Genomic DNA, 19,239 nt, shown 5'->3' with positions numbered 1-19,239 from the left:
CTCACCCTGGCACTGCCCCCAGCACCCTGGCAGTGCCTGGGGGCAAATACCAAGTTAGTGCCCTGGCATGCCCCTCTTCCCCTTGGGTCTATACTTATCTGTCCCCGTCCCCCCCCCGTGGGTTCCCTTCACCTGGTTCCTGTTTTTAATAATCAGTTGTAAACAAAATGCCACATTGGCAAGGGGGCAGTTCCTAATGTGGGGGCCTGGATTTAAATTATATTTAAATGTATTGAATTAAGGTTCCCAACCTTCCTGGGTGAGAAACTCGTTACATCACTGGCGGGGAAGCGGGGAAAATTGGAAAATGAGATCTTGCCAGTGAGATTCTTGTTTTCCAGCTCTTGCGGAATTTTGCACCCATGCCACCAATTTGCAATGCAACCACGTCTTGGTAGTATACTTCTGCAGCAATGTTTATTTGTTGTGTGTTTCAGATGATGAAGATAAATGGCAAACCATGCAGGGACATTTCCTCAATATTAGCATTATGGCAATTCCATGTATTTGTTCGATGGCACCAAGAGGCTTTGCACCTAATACCAGGTCAGTGGATTTAAATTAATAGACCAGTACCTAAAATACCTGTCTTCCCTCTGAGCTTTCGGATTCATTCCCAGAAATGTGTATTGTGATGTAGATATTTTGGATCCTTATGAGGGCAATGAAATTGAATGTTTTTTAAATAGTTGCAGGTTGAGTCTGCTGAGGTCACTGTTGAAATAATCATTGGATAATGTTCAGATTAGGCTCAATGACAAGTTGGATTTTAGAAAATCACATCTACTTCCATTAGTCGAGGACAACATGCAAACTTGCTTAAATGATTAGTCTTAAACCAGTAAAGCAATTTTTTCAAAACGCTTAAATGCTACAGATAAAACAAAAGCACATCATCAAGTATTTGCAACACTAAATCCAACTGTTATAGAGTTATATTATTCTGATCAAACACACGCTGAAATACTGTAGCAAACCTGCAGCATTTTAATTTTCCACTGTTGGAGATCTTTTTTATATATTTGTTCATGTGATGTGGATGTCGTTGGCCAGGCAATAGTGCACTGATAAAAACTTTGTTTGAACTTCTACATTTATTGACTTTATGGGCGGAATTTTCCTCAAATTGCACAATGCTGGATCAGGCAAGCAAAGCTTTGTGAACCTCGCCATCTTCACAGATGCCTTTTCTGTCCTGATTAAACAGCATTCTGTGCAATTTCAGAGTGCTGGCGGACAAGACACTCACATGATGTCGCACGGGTGGGGGGGGGGAGGAATACGTCGCTGGTGGACAGTATGACATTAAGTCCTTCCATTATATTTAAAATTATTTAAATTAATGGAGATCAGGTTCCCGCTCTCTCCTGGGTGTGAACCTGATGACTTCTCCAGCCGGAGGCGGGGAAGGTCGCAAACTGAGACGTCGCCAGTGCAAATCCAGTTTTTGGCCACTCATGAGATTTAGCGGGCATAATAGGATTTGCGACCATGGTGAATGGGGCCCCTCGATCGTGCTCTATATGTCAGGAAGTACTGCACTGTATTATTAAATCGAAGCTAAAAATTGTCAGTAAAATTAGCAAACACGTTCATATGACATTCCTGCCCACTATTTTAATAGCTTCATTAATTCATTCATTTTAATGCTCATCCACTAATATTACCAACAGTAATTTGTAGACTTCAGACTTACTAACAATTCAAAGCAGAAATCTTTTCTTGTAATAGTTTTTAGTTCACTATTTAAACTGAACAGTGAGTGTTAGTTTTTCTGTTTTAGGTTGGACAATGGAAGCATGTCACTTATTGCTGTGCAAAACAGTTCACGAGCAGATTTTATAAAGCACCTAAAACGATATGGTAACCTAAAGAATCAGGTAAACTCAAACATATAGCAACCTTTATTAGGTCCACTTAATTAGTTTTCCTTGATTAATAGGTAGTAAATCCTATAGACGTCTCCCAATTGTGTTAGCATGCTTCCCTCTTAAAGGGAATTAGTTTCTTGTCACATCAGGTACTGGATTGTTACTTAATATAAAACACTGTACAATCTAATCCAGATTAGCTCTTTTCAGGTTGTCTGTTTTTATTTGCATGAGTTTGTAATCCACTCATGCCACTCTATAAATAGTTTATGGAGCAATCTGAATTTCGAACAATCATAAATTACATTTATAAAGAACAATGTATTTATGTTTCAGTAATCATCTCCAGTTTGATTTTTTACCTTTGTGGGTTTTTGCACTGGATAATTTCCTCAGGTGAATGTCACAGACCACTCTTTTAAGTGAGTCCTCACTCCCTGTGAACTATAGTGTGAATGAACTTGTAAGCTAATGACTCAAAAAAATGACTACCAAAAATAGCTGACAATGGGTCAGTCACTGTTTTATTTAATTTTTAACTTCTAAACTGAATAAACATTGATTTATACCTTTGTATATTGTCTCTTTGCTTGTAGTTTGATTTTCCTTTTGTGAAGACATATACAGTCCAGGAAGTTAAAATCCACTCAAGGATTGATAACGGATGGACCGGAACAACATCAGAGGAGAATTCTGATTTTCATTCCCGTCGCCCTTCTGTGCTTTCTCTGAAAGGAAGCTATCCATGGAATGTTGATGGCAACTTAATGGAGGGAACTTCAGAAGTTCATATAAAGTAAGCAATGAATATTTACAAATGCAACAGTCAGAATTTTGCAGCAATCTTTTATTATTTTATACTCTTCAAAATGACAGGAATATTATAGTAAGAAACCAGTAGAAAACACAATAGTAGAATTTCTAAAATTATAATGCTTATTAATTTAATGCTCATGTTAGAATTTTGATATTTTTACATAGTTTCATTTGAGGGTAACTATTTGAATAAAAAATTAAAAAACAGAGAACAAAACCATTTGGTTTAATCCTGAGTTGAAATTTATTCTAGTTGTACATACATTTTATTACATAGTTTATTAATGAACTAAAAATGTATATATTTGTAGTTCATGATATATACTTTCCTTACTGAAACACCATCTACTGACAATCATGCAACAGGATCACATAATGACATTTTCTGAATTTCGTAAATTATTTTATCCATGACTTTTGTAGAATCCACCCACAGCTAATTACTCTGTATGGAAGGAATATTGAAGAATTTGATGATCATACAGTAAAGTGCAGCTGCCTATAGTGAAGATAATACCAAAAGATTCCTCGAGTGGTAATTCATCAAACTTTTCTGAAAGCAATGAATCAAGATTATTTTCAGACCATAATCACGATAAACATTTGTGCAACTTTTATAAAATGAATGCACTCTCTTGAGTTCTATATTTGCATAACATATTTAAGTGTAAATATATAAATTTTGTTTTGGAAAAGTCTACTTTTGAGACTGTATCCATTGAATACCAACTTGTGTAATATTAGAGGAAGATTTTCTGTGAATTATGTGCAGTAAAATTGTAAATCTGTTTATATCACTTTTGCCACATGTAGCACACAGTGAACTGCTCGTTCTAGTGTAGTAGTTCAAACAATTTCATGCTACAGTCAGAAGAATGAGGACTTGTGTATGACCTGTTGATTATTTTATACTCTTCAAATTGACAGGAATATTATAGTAAGAAACCAGTAGAAAACATAATAATAGAATTTCTAAAATTGTAAAATCTCTTCATGGCTAACTGAAAACACTGACAGAAAAATAATTTGGGAATTTAAGAAATTTATTTTATAGTATATGTTATATTTTGAAGTTAAGAAAATAGAGCTTTACAAACAGAATATAGATGAAATATGAAATTCCAAAGTGTCGAAGCTTCCTTTATAGTGATACACTATTATAAAATGTCGTCTTCAGTTTTTGGATTTCTTCATTGCACATTGTGAGGTGTATGTTTGGTGTAACTTATTGATTTTGATTTACAATTGACTTTCAAAATTATCACATGTACAAATGCAAAAAATTATTTTCACTTCCAATAGTTTATTAATTTTTAATCTCTTATTAGTCTTCCACAAGAGACACAAATGGAACTTTTCAAGCTAATAGATATGTTCACACTTCTAAGCAACTTCCCATGACTTGTCATTTTGTTGTTCTGTTTTACTTGTCCAATTCTACAGCACTTCAGACTTTAAACTTCTGACTGGCTTTTACTCTGGAGCTTCAGAATATAACATGAGTAAACATTCTGTACATTAGAAAATCTAAATTATTTTGAATACGTTTCTCGATTAAATTAGTTTGTACTTACTTGCCTTACAAAAATTAAGCTACATATTCCTACTAATTAAATTTGATTAAATAATGGTCTCTTCCAATGTGACATTTTCAGTTGGGCATCTTCATCCCAGTGACTAATGCTGGTCTCTTTTGAAACTTAAGCTTGTTATCAGAGAATTACAGAGTTGCTACAGCACAGAAATGGGCATTTGGCCCATTGTGTCTGTGCCAACTCTGCAAATGAGCAATTGACCTATTGCCATTCCGCCACCTTGCCATAACACTGAACGTTCTTCATTTTTAGCCAACAATTCAATTCCCTCTTGAATGCTTCAACTGAACTTGCCTTCATCACACCCTTAAGCAGCTGATTCCAGATCTTAACCCCTCGCTCTGTGAAAAAGTTTCTCCTCGTGTCTCCATAGCTTCTTTGGGAAATTACCGTAAGTCTGTATGGTCTTGTTCTTGGTCCTTCCAACAGTGCAAAACAGTTTTTCCTTATCTACTTTGTCCAGACCCCTTCATGATTTTGACTATGTTTATCAAATCAAAATGGGCAGCACGGTGGCACAGTGGTTAGCACTGCTGCCTCACAGCTCCAGGGACCTGGGTTTGATTCCTAATTGCCCTCGAGAAAAATGTAATTGCAATCCTTCATCCCCATAATCATTCCAGTGTATCTCTTTGTACCTTTATCTTCTTACAAAAGTGTGATTCCAGGATTGGACATGGTATTGCAGCTGGGACCAAGCCATTGGTTTAACATAACATCCTAGCTTTTGTAGTCTGTACCATTATAAAGTGCAGGATCTCATCTGCTTTTATTAACTGCTTTGTTAACCTGTCCTGCCACCTTCAAAGATTTGTGTACCAACACCCCCAGATCTTTCTGTTTTTATATCCCACCTTTCAAGTTGCACCATTTAACATTCTGTTTCTCCTCATTCATCCTACCAAGTTAATCACTTTGCTCCTTTCTGCATTGAATTTCAACCACCATTTATCTATCCATTCCACAAGAATGGCAGTGCCCGCTTGAACTCTCTCAGTCTTCCTCACTGTTTGAATAGGTGTTTTGATCGAGTAAATTAGGAGCAACTGGCAGGAATGTTGGTAACCATATGATGCAAATTTAAGATAAGTTTTAAAAGAAGCAGGGGTTGTAGGCAATGATATATTTTCCAAAGTGCAGTGGGAAGTTATGATATGGACTGTATTGCCCAAAAGTGCAGTGGGAGCAAAGTCAATAGTAACTTGCAAAGTGAAACTGGATATGTACTTGAATAGGAAAGTTTGCAGGGTAAAGGAGGAGAATGGGAGTAACTGAAGATCTGGCGCAAGAATGATGGGACAAATAGTCTCATTCTGTGCTTTTTATGAGGGAAAAAAAACTTCAAGTATGCCATCTCTAAAACTGATCAGCTGACACTTTACATATTGGGCCGTAACTTCCAAACTCCCCAGCGTTGGATTGGGGGATTTCCCAGGTAAGGCTTTACATGTCAATTACCCAGAAGCACAAACTTCCTCTGGGCACCATCTGAAAATGCAATTTAAATCACAAACTTCGGATGGTTCAGGTAGGGTTACACCAATAGTTATTCAGATAAAGTTCTGGTAACGTTTCTAAAGACATAGATTGATCCCACCACTGGACTCCTTTATCCACAACTCATCCCACTCATGTGCAACTCTCCTTTACACCCCGCATCCCCATCCACCCTTCAGAAGCCTGACTCTTCCCCACACCTGCCCGAGGTCTGACCATCCCATCTGCAGGCCTTACCACCCCCCACCATCCACCATGCTGATTGCCACTTCAAGGAGGTTAGGGCCCATTAATTTTGGATAATGTAGTTGATAGACCACATACTAAAATATCAAACAACTCCGACAGAGATTATGGGGAGAATTTTACTGTCCCGCCATGGGATTCCGAGCAGGCAAGGGGCGGACCTGGAAATGTCCATTGACGTCGGGCGGGATATTTTGGTTTCGGGGCAAGCAAGGGCCGGAAAATCCCGGCCTATCTTGTACAGTCAAAATTAACAAATGCATTCATATGTTGTAATCGAGGTAGACTTTTCCTTGCTGCCTGGGCATAAGACTGGTGTTGTGGGTCAGCCATCCATACAGAAACAACCAGGTTTTAATTTCCATTGCAGTTAATGGAAATTAAAATCAAGTGGTTTATTTAATGGATGGCTGATCCGCAAAACTAGTTCTATTCCCCGGGCAGCAGATAGAAAATCTACACCTTAGATTCTTAGCTGATGTATCTGTCTCAAAGAGCAAACGCAATGTTCTGATCATTGTTACAGGTGGGAAAAAGACAAATGGTGTAGGTGGGAAATGTGCATTCTTTTTTTCGAGTAAAGTTGGGAGAATTCATTTCTTGATAAACTTGGATTGTTTGTTTGAAACTCAAACTTCGATTAAAATAAACCCTAATACAGCCAAACACCACATAAAAACACTTTCATGCACAATGTTTGCATACTTAGGCTGTCCAAAGTATAATGTGGAATTCCTGCAGGATCATTCACAATACAATTTTCAGATGTTTTTACTCAAATGTATATATTTTACAATCTTCATATCGCATTGCTGTTTGATTTGCATTTCATACTTTCTCTTGTAAATTTCAATTCTTAGTTTTGAGTTATGTACCAAGTGTTTTCATCATTTTCCTCTTGATTTAGTTGCTTCCATTTTCCTCGCTGTTTACATTTTTTCCTTTCATCAATGATTCGGTCTTTCAATTTTCTTTTAAAGAATCCACACTAAAGGAGGTGGGAGGGGAAATAAATCACAAAATTAATGATCAGTTTCTTACTGCTTGACATTTACATATCTTTCGAACAGTGGTTAGTGAAAATTCTTACATGATGATTTTTGTCAGTTACTGGCATGGGGAAAACTGAAATCGTAATTATCTTGCAAGTTACCTACGTACTCATCAAACTCCTCAGAAACACACCAGATAATAAACATGGTAATCTTTGAAGGACGAACAAGCAAGCAAAAGTGGTATTGGCAACACAAGGATAAATGAATATTGATGACACAAGACAGAAACATTCTTTAGGTCTTCTATACCTCACATAAAATAAAATGTCATTTGTGCAGTTTTAACAGTGGCCTGAGGGTATAAAATCCTGCCAGGTAAAAGCCTATCAGAATATGACTGCTAGAAAAAGAGACTATTCAAGATAACTTTTACTTTCCTTTTGGAGCAGCAGAATAAAGTTTGAACAGAAAAGCAAAGTTTTGGGTTGAGACCTTGATATTTTTATTTTTGTCAAAGTATGCAATTACATTTCACCCATATTATTATATTTCACTGTTCCTTCAAAATATATCCTTATTTCTTCAGTGTGTACTTTGGCATGAGTGTATCTATGCATTTAACATTGCAGGAAGACTGAACAGTATATGTGAACAGAATATACTGGAAACATTCAGCGCCTGTGGAGAGATAAGCAGTTAATGTTTGATTGTTGACCATTTCATCAGAAAATATTATGGATGTAACAGGTTTTTAAGAAAATACAGAAGCAGAAAAAAGTGGAAAGAGTACAAAGAACAAAAGGAGGAGGTTTGTGACAGATGGAAGGCAGGATTGAGTAAATGATAGAACTGATAATGCTGCAACTCAAAAGAGGATTAAGTAATGGGACAAGAAATAAAAAAAATGTCTGAAGGAGGTGTAAATGGCAATAGAATCATTACCAACAGCTGCTGTTCAGTCCAGAAGGTTATAAAGTGCAAATTTGAAATGTGAGGTGCTGTTTCTTGCGCTAAGATTGAACTACATTAAAACAGTGTAGGCAGCCAAGGACAAAGAGTTATGCATTTTAATTGTAAAAGTGGATTAATATTATTCTTACCTTGAGACATATGAATATACATATAGCCAATGTCAAAATCCCCAAGATCAAACCCATTGAGATGATTAAAATTGCTACTTTAAATTTTGGTTTAAAATTATAAATTGCTTCTACGATAACCTAGGGAGAAAAAAAAGGACAAATTATTTAATGAGCAGGAAGACAGTCGTTAATTCTGGAAGAGTAGGCAAAAAATATACATGATCAGAACAATTATGAACTACAATATTGGGGGGAATTTTCCCATCCTGCCTGCCTCGGGAATCGTAGCAGGTAGACCATGTAATGGTCCGTTGACCTCAGGTGGGGTTTTGGGGCGTGCACGGCCGGAAAATCCCGCCCCTTGTATTTATCGAGTACCTTTAAACATAATTTCAAACATTCCCAAACTGTTTCACCGGAGCAAGATTTGGCACTGTGCTTCAGATATTTAGAGCATTTGATCAAAAGCTTAGCCAAAGAAGTTGCTTTTAAGGAACGTTTTTAAAAAAGTAAAAGGATTTTAAAGAAGTATTCCAGAATTTAGGGCCTTGCCATCTGAAGGTTATTAGTAGACAACGTGAATGCACAGAGATCAAATTAGAGGTGTGTGAGATCTCAAAGGTTTGTGGGATTGGATAAGATTACAGAGATGGGGAGGGTGAAGCCATGGAGGGATTTGAAAAGAAGGCTAAGAATTTTAAAACAGAGGTGTTGCTCATCCAGGAACCAAGTGAATAATGAAAGTAACTTATACTTTTTATAGTTCCTTTCACGAGTTTAGCATGCCCACAGTGGTTAACAAATCAAATATTTTTAAAATATAAATTCGGATTTTATCATGTTGCGATCCCCATGGTGATAACCTTTTTAGAAAAGGATGAATTTCCAAAGCAAACAACAGAAATAAACTGATGGACAAAATTGCACTTTTTCAAACTTTTACAGCAACAAATAAACTAATATCAGCACGAATCAAATATTAATTACAGGCAACTGATGCATCAAACAAAAGAAAAAGATAACTTTCACTAACTCATGAAACAATTGAAATATGTCATGTAACCGCATTTACTTGGTGCCACACTTCTGCAGATATGTAGCTTTAAATACACAGGCATGAAGTCACCACGGTTCTCCAGCAAAGGTTTGCAGTTCCCACCATGCCAGGTCGAAACTTCAGTATCCTTTGACAATTCTTTCACCCTGCTTGATTTTTCTGGATCTGATTACAACCAACAAGGTACATTTCAACTGATTTCTCTCCAGGTCACAACAGTCCTGGCAATCCAAAGTGCCAGACAATACTTGGTCTAATCCCTTTTGAAACGGACTCTGGTAAAACTGTTTTTCCCATAGAGAGCATTTTCTCTCCACTGTATTGTTATATTGTGATATAAAAATAGAGGCCTCAGAGTGCTGCTCTGCCTGCACGGCGAGTGCTGCCTGGCTGAGAGGAGTGCTTTTGGAGTTGGGTGAACACAGGGAGTTAGGTGAAACTGGCAGCAGAGGCTACAAGGGAGAGTGCTGACTGGTCAGTCAGTGTTATTTTTTTCTTTTTGCTCTTGGCATTGTAGTTGTTGTTGTACACTACAACAGTGTTTCTGTGTAATTTCTGTGGTTTTATGGTTTGAAAAGGTTATATTCGGTAGTAACAAGGAGCAGGAAAGAAGGGCCCTAGAAAATTGGATATAATCTGAAACAAAACATCTTTCAAAAGTTTAATTTAAAGCGGTAAGACGTGTGGTTTGCTCCTCTTGCTCTATGTGGTAGGCTGGGGACAGTTCCAGTCTCCTGGCTCAGCATGAGTGCAGGAAGTGTCTACAGTTACAGCTCCTGGAAGCTCGAGTTTCAGAGCTGGAGCGGCGGCTGGAGACACTGTGGAGCATCCACGAGTCAGAGAGTATCGTGGATAGCACGTATAGAGAGGTGGTTACACTGCAGGCTCAGACTCCGCAGGCAGGAAGGGAATGGGTGACCACCAGACAGAGCAAGAGAGATAGGCAGGTAGTGCAGGAACCTCTTGTGGCCATTCCCTTGCAAAACACATATATGGCTTTGGATACTGTTGAGGGAGAATGACCTCTCTAGGAAAAGCAGCAGCAGCCAAACTTGTTGCACCACGGTTGGTTCTGTTGCAGAGGGCAGGGGTAAAAAGTGTGCCAGTGCAATAGTTATAGGGGATTCAATTGTAAGGGGAATAGACAGGCATTTCTGTGCCCGCGAACAAGACTCCAGGATGGCATGTTGCCTCCCTGGTGCTAGGGTCAAGGATGTCTCAGTGTGGCTGCAGGACATTCTGAAGGGAAGGGCGAACAGCCAGTGATCGTAGTACATGTTGGCATAAACAACATAGGTAAAAAAAAGGGATGAAGTCCCAAAAGCAGAATACAGGGAGCTAGGGAGAAAGTTAAGAAATCGGACCTCAAAGGTAGTGATCTCAGGATTACTACTGGTGCCACATGCTGGTCAGAGTAGAAATGACAGGATATATCGGATAAATACAAGGCTGAAGAGATGGTGTCACGAGGAGGGTTTCAGATTCCTGAGACATTGGGACTGGTTCTGGGGGAGGTGGGACCTGTACAAATTGGACGGGTTACACCTGGGCAGGACTGGGACTGATGTCCTGGTGTTTGCTAGAGCGGTTGGGGAGGGTTTAAACTAATATGCCAGGAGGGTGGGAACTTATGTAAGGAGTCCGAGAAGGAGGGAGCAAAAGGACAAAATGTGGGGAGAAGGTTCCAACTACATCAAAAATCAGGAAAAATGTTAAAAGGAAGGAGAACTCAGGAGATGTTATTAATGGAAGTGTTAGAATTCAAAAATAAAGTATAAAAACAAGCATAAGGGCACTTTATCTGAATGCTCGTAGCATTCAAAACAAGGTAAATGAGTTGACAGCACAAATCATTGCGAACGAGTATGATTTGGTGGCCATTACAGAGACATGGTTGCAGGATGGTCACGACTGGGAGTTAAATATCCAGGGGTATCAGACTGTTCGAAGGGACCGACAGGAAGGTAAGGGAGCTGATGTAGCTCTGATATTGAAACATGACATCAGGGCGGTAGTGAGAGATGATATAGGTTCTATGGAAAAAAAGGTTGAATCCATTTGGGTGAAAATTAGAAATAGTAAGGAGAAAAAGTCACTGATGGGCGTAGTCTATAGGCCACCAAATAACAACATCATGGTGGGGCGCGAAATAAAGAAATAACTGATGGATGTAAAAATGGTACAGCAATTACCCTGGGGGATTTTAATCTACATATCAATTGGTCAAACCAAGTCGGTCAAGGCAGCGTTGAGGAGGAATTCATTGAATGTATCCGCGATAGCTTCCTTGAACAGTATGTAATGGAACCTACGAGGGAGCAAGCTATCCTAGATCTGGTCCTGTGTAATGATGTGGAAATGCCGGCGTTGGACTGGAGTAAGCACAGTTAGAAGTCTCAGACAGGAATAATTAATGATCTTACAGTTAGGGATCCTCTTGGAAGAAGCGATCACAGTATGGTTGAATTTAAAATACAGATGGAGCGTGAGAAGGTAAAATCTAACACCAGCATCTTGTGCTTAAACAAAGGAGACTACAAAAGGATGAGGGAGGCGTTGGCTAAGGTAGACTGGGAGCAAAAACTTTATGGTGGGACAATTGAGGAACAGTGGAGGACTTTCAAAGTGATCTTTCACAGTGCTCAGCAAAAGTATATACCAGTGATAAGGAAGGACTGTAGAAAAAGAGAGAATCAGTCATGGATATCTAAGGAAATAAAGGAGGGTATCAAATTGAAAGAAAAGGCATACAAAGTGACAAAGATTAGTGGGAAGCCGGAGGATTGGGAAATATTTAAAGGTCAACAGAAAGCCACGAAAAAAGCTATAAAGAAAAGTAAGATGGATTATGAGAGTAAACTTGCTCAGAATACAAAAACAGATAGCAAAAGTTTCTACAAATATATAAAACGAAAAACAGTGGTTAAAATAAATATTGGTCATTTAGAGGATGAGAAGGGGGATGTAATAACTGGAAATGAGAAAATGGCTGAGGCATTGAACAGGTATTTTGTGTCGGTCTTCACAGTGGAAGACACAAATAACATGCCAAAAATTGATGACAGGAAGGCTATGGCAGGTGAAGACCTAAAAACGATCATTATCATGAAAGAGATAGTGTTGGGCAAGCTAATGGGGCTAAAGGTAGGCAAGTCTCCTGGCCCAGATGGAATGCATCCCAGGGTACTAAAAGAGGTGGTGGGGGAAATAGCAACTGCGTTAATGGTAATTCACTGGACTCTGGGGTGGTTCCCGCAGATTGGAAAACAGCAAATGTGATGCCACTGTTTAAAAAAGGAGGTAGACAATAGGCGGGTAACTATAGGCTGGTTAGCTTAACTTCTGTAGTAGGGAAAATGCTTGAATCTATCGTCAAGGAAGAAATAGTGAGACATCTGGATATAAATTGTCCCATTGGTAAGACGCAGCATGGGTTCGTGAAGGGCAAGTCATGTTGACTAATTTGGTGGAATTCTTTGAGAACATTACATGCGCAGTGGACAATGGGGAACCTGTGGATGTGGTGTATCTGGATTTTCAGAAGGCATTTGACAAGGTGCCGCACCAAAGACTGCTACATAAGATAAAGGTGCACGGTGTTACAGGTGTTAGCAAGGATAGAGGATTGGTTAACTAACAGAAAGCAAAGAGTGGGAGTAAATGGGTGTTTTTCAGGTTGGCAATTAGTGACTAGTGGTGTGCCTCAGGGATCAGTGTTGGGACCGCAATTGTTTACGATTTACATAGATGATTTGGAGTTGGGGACCAAGTGTAGTGTATCAAAATTTGCAGATGACACTAAGATGAGTGGCAGAGCAAAGTGTGCAGAGGAGGCTGAAAAGGGATATAGATACTCTAAGTGAATGGGCGAAGGTCTGGCAGATAGAGTACAATGTTGGTAAATGTGAGGTCATCCATTTTGGTAGGAATAACAGCAAAATGGACTTCTATTTAAATGGTAAAAAATTGCAGCATGATGCTGTGCAAAGAGACCTGGGTGTTCTTGTGCCAGAATCACAAGGAGTTGGTTTGCAGGTGCAGCAGGTAATTAAGAAGGCAAATGGAATTTTGTCCTTCATTGCCAGAGGGATGGAGTTTAAAAATAGCGAGGTTATGTTGCAGCTGTATAGGGTGCTGGTGAGGCCACACCTGGAGCACTGTGTACAGTTTTGGTCTCCTTACTTGAGAAAGGATATACTGGCACTGGAGGGGGTGCAGAGGAGATTCACTAGGTTAATTCCAGCGTTGAGAGGATTGGTTTATGAGGAGAGACTGAGTAGACTGGGGCGATTCTCATTGGAATTCAGAAGAATGAGGGGAAATCTTATAGAAACATATAAGATTATGAAGGGAATAGATAAGATAGAAGCAGGGAAGTTGTTTCCACTGGGGGGTGAAACTAAAACTAGCGGGCATAGCCTCAAAATAAGGGGGAGCAGATTTAGGACCGAGTTGAGGAGGAACTTCTTCACATAAAGGGTTGTGAATCTGTGGAATTCCCTGCCCGGTGAAGTGGTTGAGGCTACCTCATTGAATGTTTTTAAGGCAAGGATAGATAAATTTTTGAACAATAAAGGAATTAAGGATTATGGTGAGAGGGCGGGTAAGTGGAGCTGATTCCACGAAAAGATCAGCCATGATCTTATTGAATGGCGGAGCAGGCTCGAGGGGCCAGATGGCCTACTCCTGCTCCTAGTTCTTGTGTTCTTATTGTATTAATATATGTAATGCACTGTTCTGATTATGTATGTCGTTAAAATACATCATCACCACTAGAAGTGACGCAAGGCAACATGTGACACAGCAACTGGAGTAGTGCTGATCTGATAGCATATTTATGTCCAGCTGTCCTTTAACCTGCTTGTAATGTGTTGTTCAACCATAAAGAACCCAAGTGTTTGTACCCGTTCATTAAGGTGTGATTGGTAAGTTTGTGGCAGCAGTGCATATTTGAATATCACAGACTGCTGCCATCAAATGTCAAAGGACATTGTGACCTCTGCCACTGAAGTGAATCATAAAGTGTTGGCATTTGAAAATCAAGAGAAGCCAAGAAAAACTGGGTTAACACTAGCAGTCAGCTAGAAAAGCAGCAACAGTGCAGTTTAGATGCAGACCTCAGAGGATGAAGCACTCTTGAAGATCGGTAATCAAACAAGTGAGTAACTGAAGGGGGACGTGTACTGGATCTGTAGCCAGAAAAGTTGGTGTCTGGTAGGATCGGGGGGGGCCAGGAGACTGAAAAGCTACCAGGCTGTTGTGCATTTCACTGCCTAAAGGTTGCAGTACACAGCTCAGGGCACTGCAGAGAGTCAGGCTGCAGGATCTACAACATTACTTTCCATCGGGGAAAACTCAGTTTAAAAATAAATGAGGGCTCCTTTGAAAGCAAAGAATATTAACACGATTACTACAAAGTACCTGCGATGAATCAGAAGGTGCCAGACATCCTCTCCAAATTCAAACTTTCTCATCAAACCATAGAGTTTTGCTTTTTGCATCTGACAGTCACTGAACCTGACAGGCAGGCAATTCAAATTAAAAATAGCAATTGGCAATGAAGAGCTCCGTTGCATTAATACATCAGGACTCTAATGAAGATCAAAAAGATCCTTCAAAACTGGACTATGTTGAAAGATCATCTCAGAGTTAAGGTAAATCTCAGAATCTATGAACTAGAGTGAATAGCATTGGGCAGATTCTGTCACGGCGAGTCTCAACAACATCGAGGAGTCTTCAGGCAGGCGTCAGAGAATATTGGGGCAGTTTTCTTGGTAGCCATCACATACTGGCGATGTAAAGTGTGGCTTGTGTGCTTTAGGGCAGCCTTTAAGTGTGGCATTGCAGCGCTGAGATGATGGTGGGGCAGGTGAATCAGAAGCTGCCCTTCCAGCAATATGGTATGGAACCTGTGACTGAAATCTTTTGGCACCAAGTGTCACATAATATGGCAGAAAATGCCGCCATAACCGTCGGCGGGCTCAACACCACTTTTCCCATCTGTCATTGGTCTTTGCTGATTTCCAGGAAAATCTCACCCTAAGGTTTAACATCTATGTAACAGTATTCGCAATGACCCTATTCTGTTATGTAAATATATTCTGTTTGTGTAATGTTTCTATTTAAGGAAAAGGGGGATGTTGTGCTTTTGCTTCCATGTATATAGCGCACTGGTTCTGATTAGCATATCACTGAATACATATACATATATAATTAAACAGCATCATCACCACAGGAAGTGATGCAAGGCAACATGCGACACTGCAGGTAGAGCAGTGTTGATCTGATAGCATGTATATGTCCACCTGTCCTGTAGCTCTGTATATAGTCTGTTTTCAGCTCCATAGAACACAAGCATTTGTTACCATTTGTCGCCTTTTGGCTAAGATCAAGTGTAGTATCGACATGCTGTACTTGGTTGAAGTCATTAGGTTACATTTTAGCTTCATTTGAAGCAAGGCTTTCTGGCTAAGATGCAAATGAAATCAAGCCTTGGAGGAGGTGCAATGCCTACTCCAATCAGCTTGGATCATGTAGATCAAGTCCAAGACAGGAGGTGAGAGCCCTGTCTTGTCAGCTTGGATCGGGAATGTCTCAACTTGTTGAGACTCTGAATTGGACTTGATTTGATTTAATTGGATTTTTAAAAAAATTTGTTACCATTTGTCAAGGTAAGATTGGTAAGTTTATATTAAAGGTTAGCAACATAACACCCACCATTCCTCACAGAACAGCAAAGACTTGTCCCTGGGAGAGTGCCCATTCTTCTCCTGCCTGCATCTTTGCAGCAGCTAATCTTATTCTGCGAGATAGTGTGGAAGGTGCTAAAATAGACATCCATTGCCTCAAAGGATTTCTATGAGTTCCTCTTCCCATGAAGTCACATTGGGAATTTTTCACCCTGAGGTGTTTATCCATAATTCACCATCCTGTCTTCAGAACTTTGTTTCACTTGGTGTTGAAAGGGGCATTTTAAACAAAATTGTCTTGTAAAGTTCAACGCACCAACATCGAGTCCATTTCTAAATCCCAATCCCACCCCAGGGTGGGGACTGTAGTCACACCCTGTGTTTTTTGTGTAGGCAGAGTGCCTTTTGGCTGGAGGGTGGATTGAGCAGCCAATTTGCAGGTAGGGAATGGCAGTATGAGCCCAATGAAAAGGCATTACAGCAACCATTACTGAAGCAGCCTTTAGAAAGAAGAAATACAAGAACCAAGGAATTGAGGAGAGGAAGAGGCCTGGCACAAAGGGCAGGGCTGTCCCTCGCTTCTCAGGTGCTGACCTCAAGGTCCTCCTGGAAGCTAAGAGAGAGAGGAGAGAGGTCCTGTTTACAGAATGGAAGGAGAGGCCTATCCAGCCAAATCAAGCTGGTTGAAACAGCAGCAGGAGTGTCATCCAGAGGAACTGGAACCAGTGCAAAAAAGAGATTCAATGACCTTTCCCTGGCAAGCTAAGTGCATCACAAGACTCTGATGACGGCTCAGAATATTTAACACCCTGGATGTGGGTAGATTGGGTGACCAGATACTGACTGTCCCCCCTGCAAGGCTCCGAGCCCTAGCACTGTTGAAGATCTACAAGCTTATGTAACTGAACAAGTATTGGTTAGAGAGGTTAGCAAGGCATTGCCCTCTCTTTTGTTCTTGTGAAGTAAAGCACATACTCGGGGGAGGCAGTGCCGTAGTGGTATTGTCACTGGGCTAGTAATCGTCGACCCAGGGTAACGCTCTGGGGGCACAGGTTCAAATCCCACCATGGCAGAAATAGAAATCTGGAATTAAAAATCTAATGATGACCATGGAACCATTGTCAATTGTCATTAAACTTCCATCTGGAAAGGTCCCACAAGATAATGTTGGGGAAGAAGAGATGGGCATATCTGAAGGAGAGTGTGAAAGGATATAGCAGTAAATAGATAAAGGCAGTGAAATGCACTCCTCCCCACTCAATAACTTGCCAAAGACTCAGCCTCAGCAAAGCAGAGGGGTTTGCTGTCAAAAGTTTGTTCTCCCAATCTCCTATTCATATCACCCATGGGTTCTGACATGGAGGAGGAAGAATGCCCGAGGCCTGTCACAGCACCTGGACCATCACAAGAAACAGACAGCAGAGCCAGCACTGTCATATCCTACAGGCACACTGTCCACCAGTGCAGATACACTCATCGGTGGGCCCTTGCACATGTTAAATAGATACTGGGTGGAGATTGGGTGAGCAAGTGAGAGGTGGCTGTGAATAGTCTCTCAGATGATGGAGGACAGATGCAGGGCCTCGCCGTCACATGACAGGAGCTTTACCTAGAGCAACACAACAAATGTGTACCCAGATGCCACAGCCTCCCGAACAATGCAGTGTCATGGACTAAAAATGGAGCATTCCATTCAGCTCATTGACAGCATCATGGTTCAGGGTTTGAATACATGAGCTCCTCCATCGACAGAGTGACTGACTTCAAGGAGAACTACATGGGATAGCACTTGGAATGGATGCAGGAGCAGCTCGCTGACATTCACGGAATCCATGCATGGATCAGCCAATGGTTCTGTGGCACACATACATGGAGTGGGTACCAATTGTGTCCCAGTTGGTGCATCTATTCCACACACACGCAAGCTATCTGGAGCACCAGCCAAGAGCTGAGACTGTCACCAATGAGGATGAGGGAGCCTCCTTCCATTTTGCACCATTGTGAACGAGCTACACAGCAGGGTCCTGTGATGGAGGTTACCTCTGAATTGGTGCTGGTTCATCAGCCTCTGGAGATGACCCCACTGGGACTGCCACAACAAGCACAACCACAACATGCAACCCAGCCGCAAACAGAGACAAGGGAGCAGGCTGCCTCCAACACATTCAAGGCCACAAGGGAAGTATAATCCGAGAACATAGTGCAGAGGATTAAGCGGTTCGCTGAATCTTGCTTCGCTTATTAATATGCACTTCATTATTTTTGGAACATAGTGACACATGACTCCCAAGTTGGGCCGAAGGGCCTGTTTCCATGCTGTAAACCTCTATGACTTTCCTCACAACCTTTACACGCCCAATGGTACCTGTATATCAATGATTGAGTGCTCCTCTTAACTGTGCCTCCTTTTATGGGACCGTTTAATTTCTTGCTGCAACCCCTATGCCCCCAGCAAAATTTCAGACTGGCACTGAACAAGCAGACAATGAACTTATTAACAAGAGTAACTGATTTAATTTCCAGATCAGGCAAGTTTCTAGGTCTTGCCATTCCCTGTTCTCAGGAATACTGCCGGAGGCAGGAATAGCAACACCTACATGTCCTCCCCCATCAGTGCCTAATAATCCTTCCCCTAATCACTGTTGTAATGTGGGCAATCAGAACAGCCAATTTGCACACACAAAAGTTCAAAATATTTGCTGCAGCTCAAGGGGTTATTTGTAGGATGCAACCATTTAAAGGTGGCTTTTCTACCTCTTTGGGCCAAGAGAAACAGCTGTCAAAAACTATTGGATGGAAAATCAAGAAGGAGCTTCCAAAAGCCCACAAAAACTGGGTCTAAAGACATGTAGCAAAAGCAGTGAAACACATAAAATCACTTGTTTGATGTTTCACAGTGGACATTTTGCTGCATGAAGTGGAACAAGGAAAGTTGTCTGTTCTCCGTTCCAGAGCATCCGTCTTAGAGGTCAGCTGTACAATATATTTGGAAACAACTTGAAGACAGAAGGCAATAACAGACATTAAGCAAGATATGGTGGCAAAAGAGTACCACATACCACACATGCATTCCAAAAATGTCCATCAACATGCTACGTATTTACTGTTGGCCCATGCAAAGCCTTTACAGCTGTTTAATTGCTTACTGTGTGTGCCCATATCCAAGCAGGACAAGTTGCTGTTTACAACTGAATACCTGAAATTTTAAAAAGATTTCACACAGCAAGTCATATTTAATTATATCATCAGCTATAGCCACGCATCACAGGCTGCGGCTTGGGTACACATCTTTGTGCTCCTTAACTTTAATGTTTCAAGACTTTTGCTCCACTTGCAAGTTCATTTGGCAATTAATACAATTCAATTTAACTTGAGGATAAGTGGCATCAAT

General features: G+C 40.5%; 2 protein-coding genes across 4 annotated transcripts in view; one reads left to right on the top strand and one right to left on the bottom strand.

The window, feature by feature from the left end:
- The window catches only part of cerkl (CERK like autophagy regulator), a 155,016-nt gene extending 151,824 nt beyond the window's left edge, over positions 1–3,192 (top strand). The window contains exons 10-13 of the mRNA XM_078227711.1: positions 438–546; positions 1,784–1,880; positions 2,468–2,667; positions 3,111–3,192. Coding sequence (XP_078083837.1) covers positions 438–546; positions 1,784–1,880; positions 2,468–2,667; positions 3,111–3,192 — 488 coding nt within the window. The remainder of the gene's footprint in view (positions 1–437; positions 547–1,783; positions 1,881–2,467; positions 2,668–3,110) is intronic.
- itga4 (integrin alpha 4) overlaps positions 2,582–19,239 on the bottom strand; it is a 162,476-nt gene continuing 145,818 nt past the window's right edge. For 2 of the 3 annotated variants that reach the window (XM_078228518.1, XM_078228515.1), the window contains 2 exons: positions 8,121–8,240; positions 2,582–7,013 (listed from right to left, as the gene is read on the bottom strand). In XM_078228518.1, coding sequence (XP_078084644.1) covers positions 6,882–7,013; positions 8,121–8,240 — 252 coding nt within the window. In that variant the 3' untranslated portion in view covers positions 2,582–6,881. The remainder of the gene's footprint in view (positions 7,014–8,120; positions 8,241–19,239) is intronic. The other variant, XM_078228516.1, reaches the window with a different exon arrangement.

This window comes from Mustelus asterias, chromosome 14 (genome assembly GCF_964213995.1).
Source record: "Mustelus asterias chromosome 14, sMusAst1.hap1.1, whole genome shotgun sequence".
NCBI lineage: Eukaryota > Metazoa > Chordata > Chondrichthyes > Carcharhiniformes > Triakidae > Mustelus > Mustelus asterias.
Note: the sequence above shows the minus strand (reverse complement) of the source record. Positions and strands in the feature narration are given on the sequence as shown.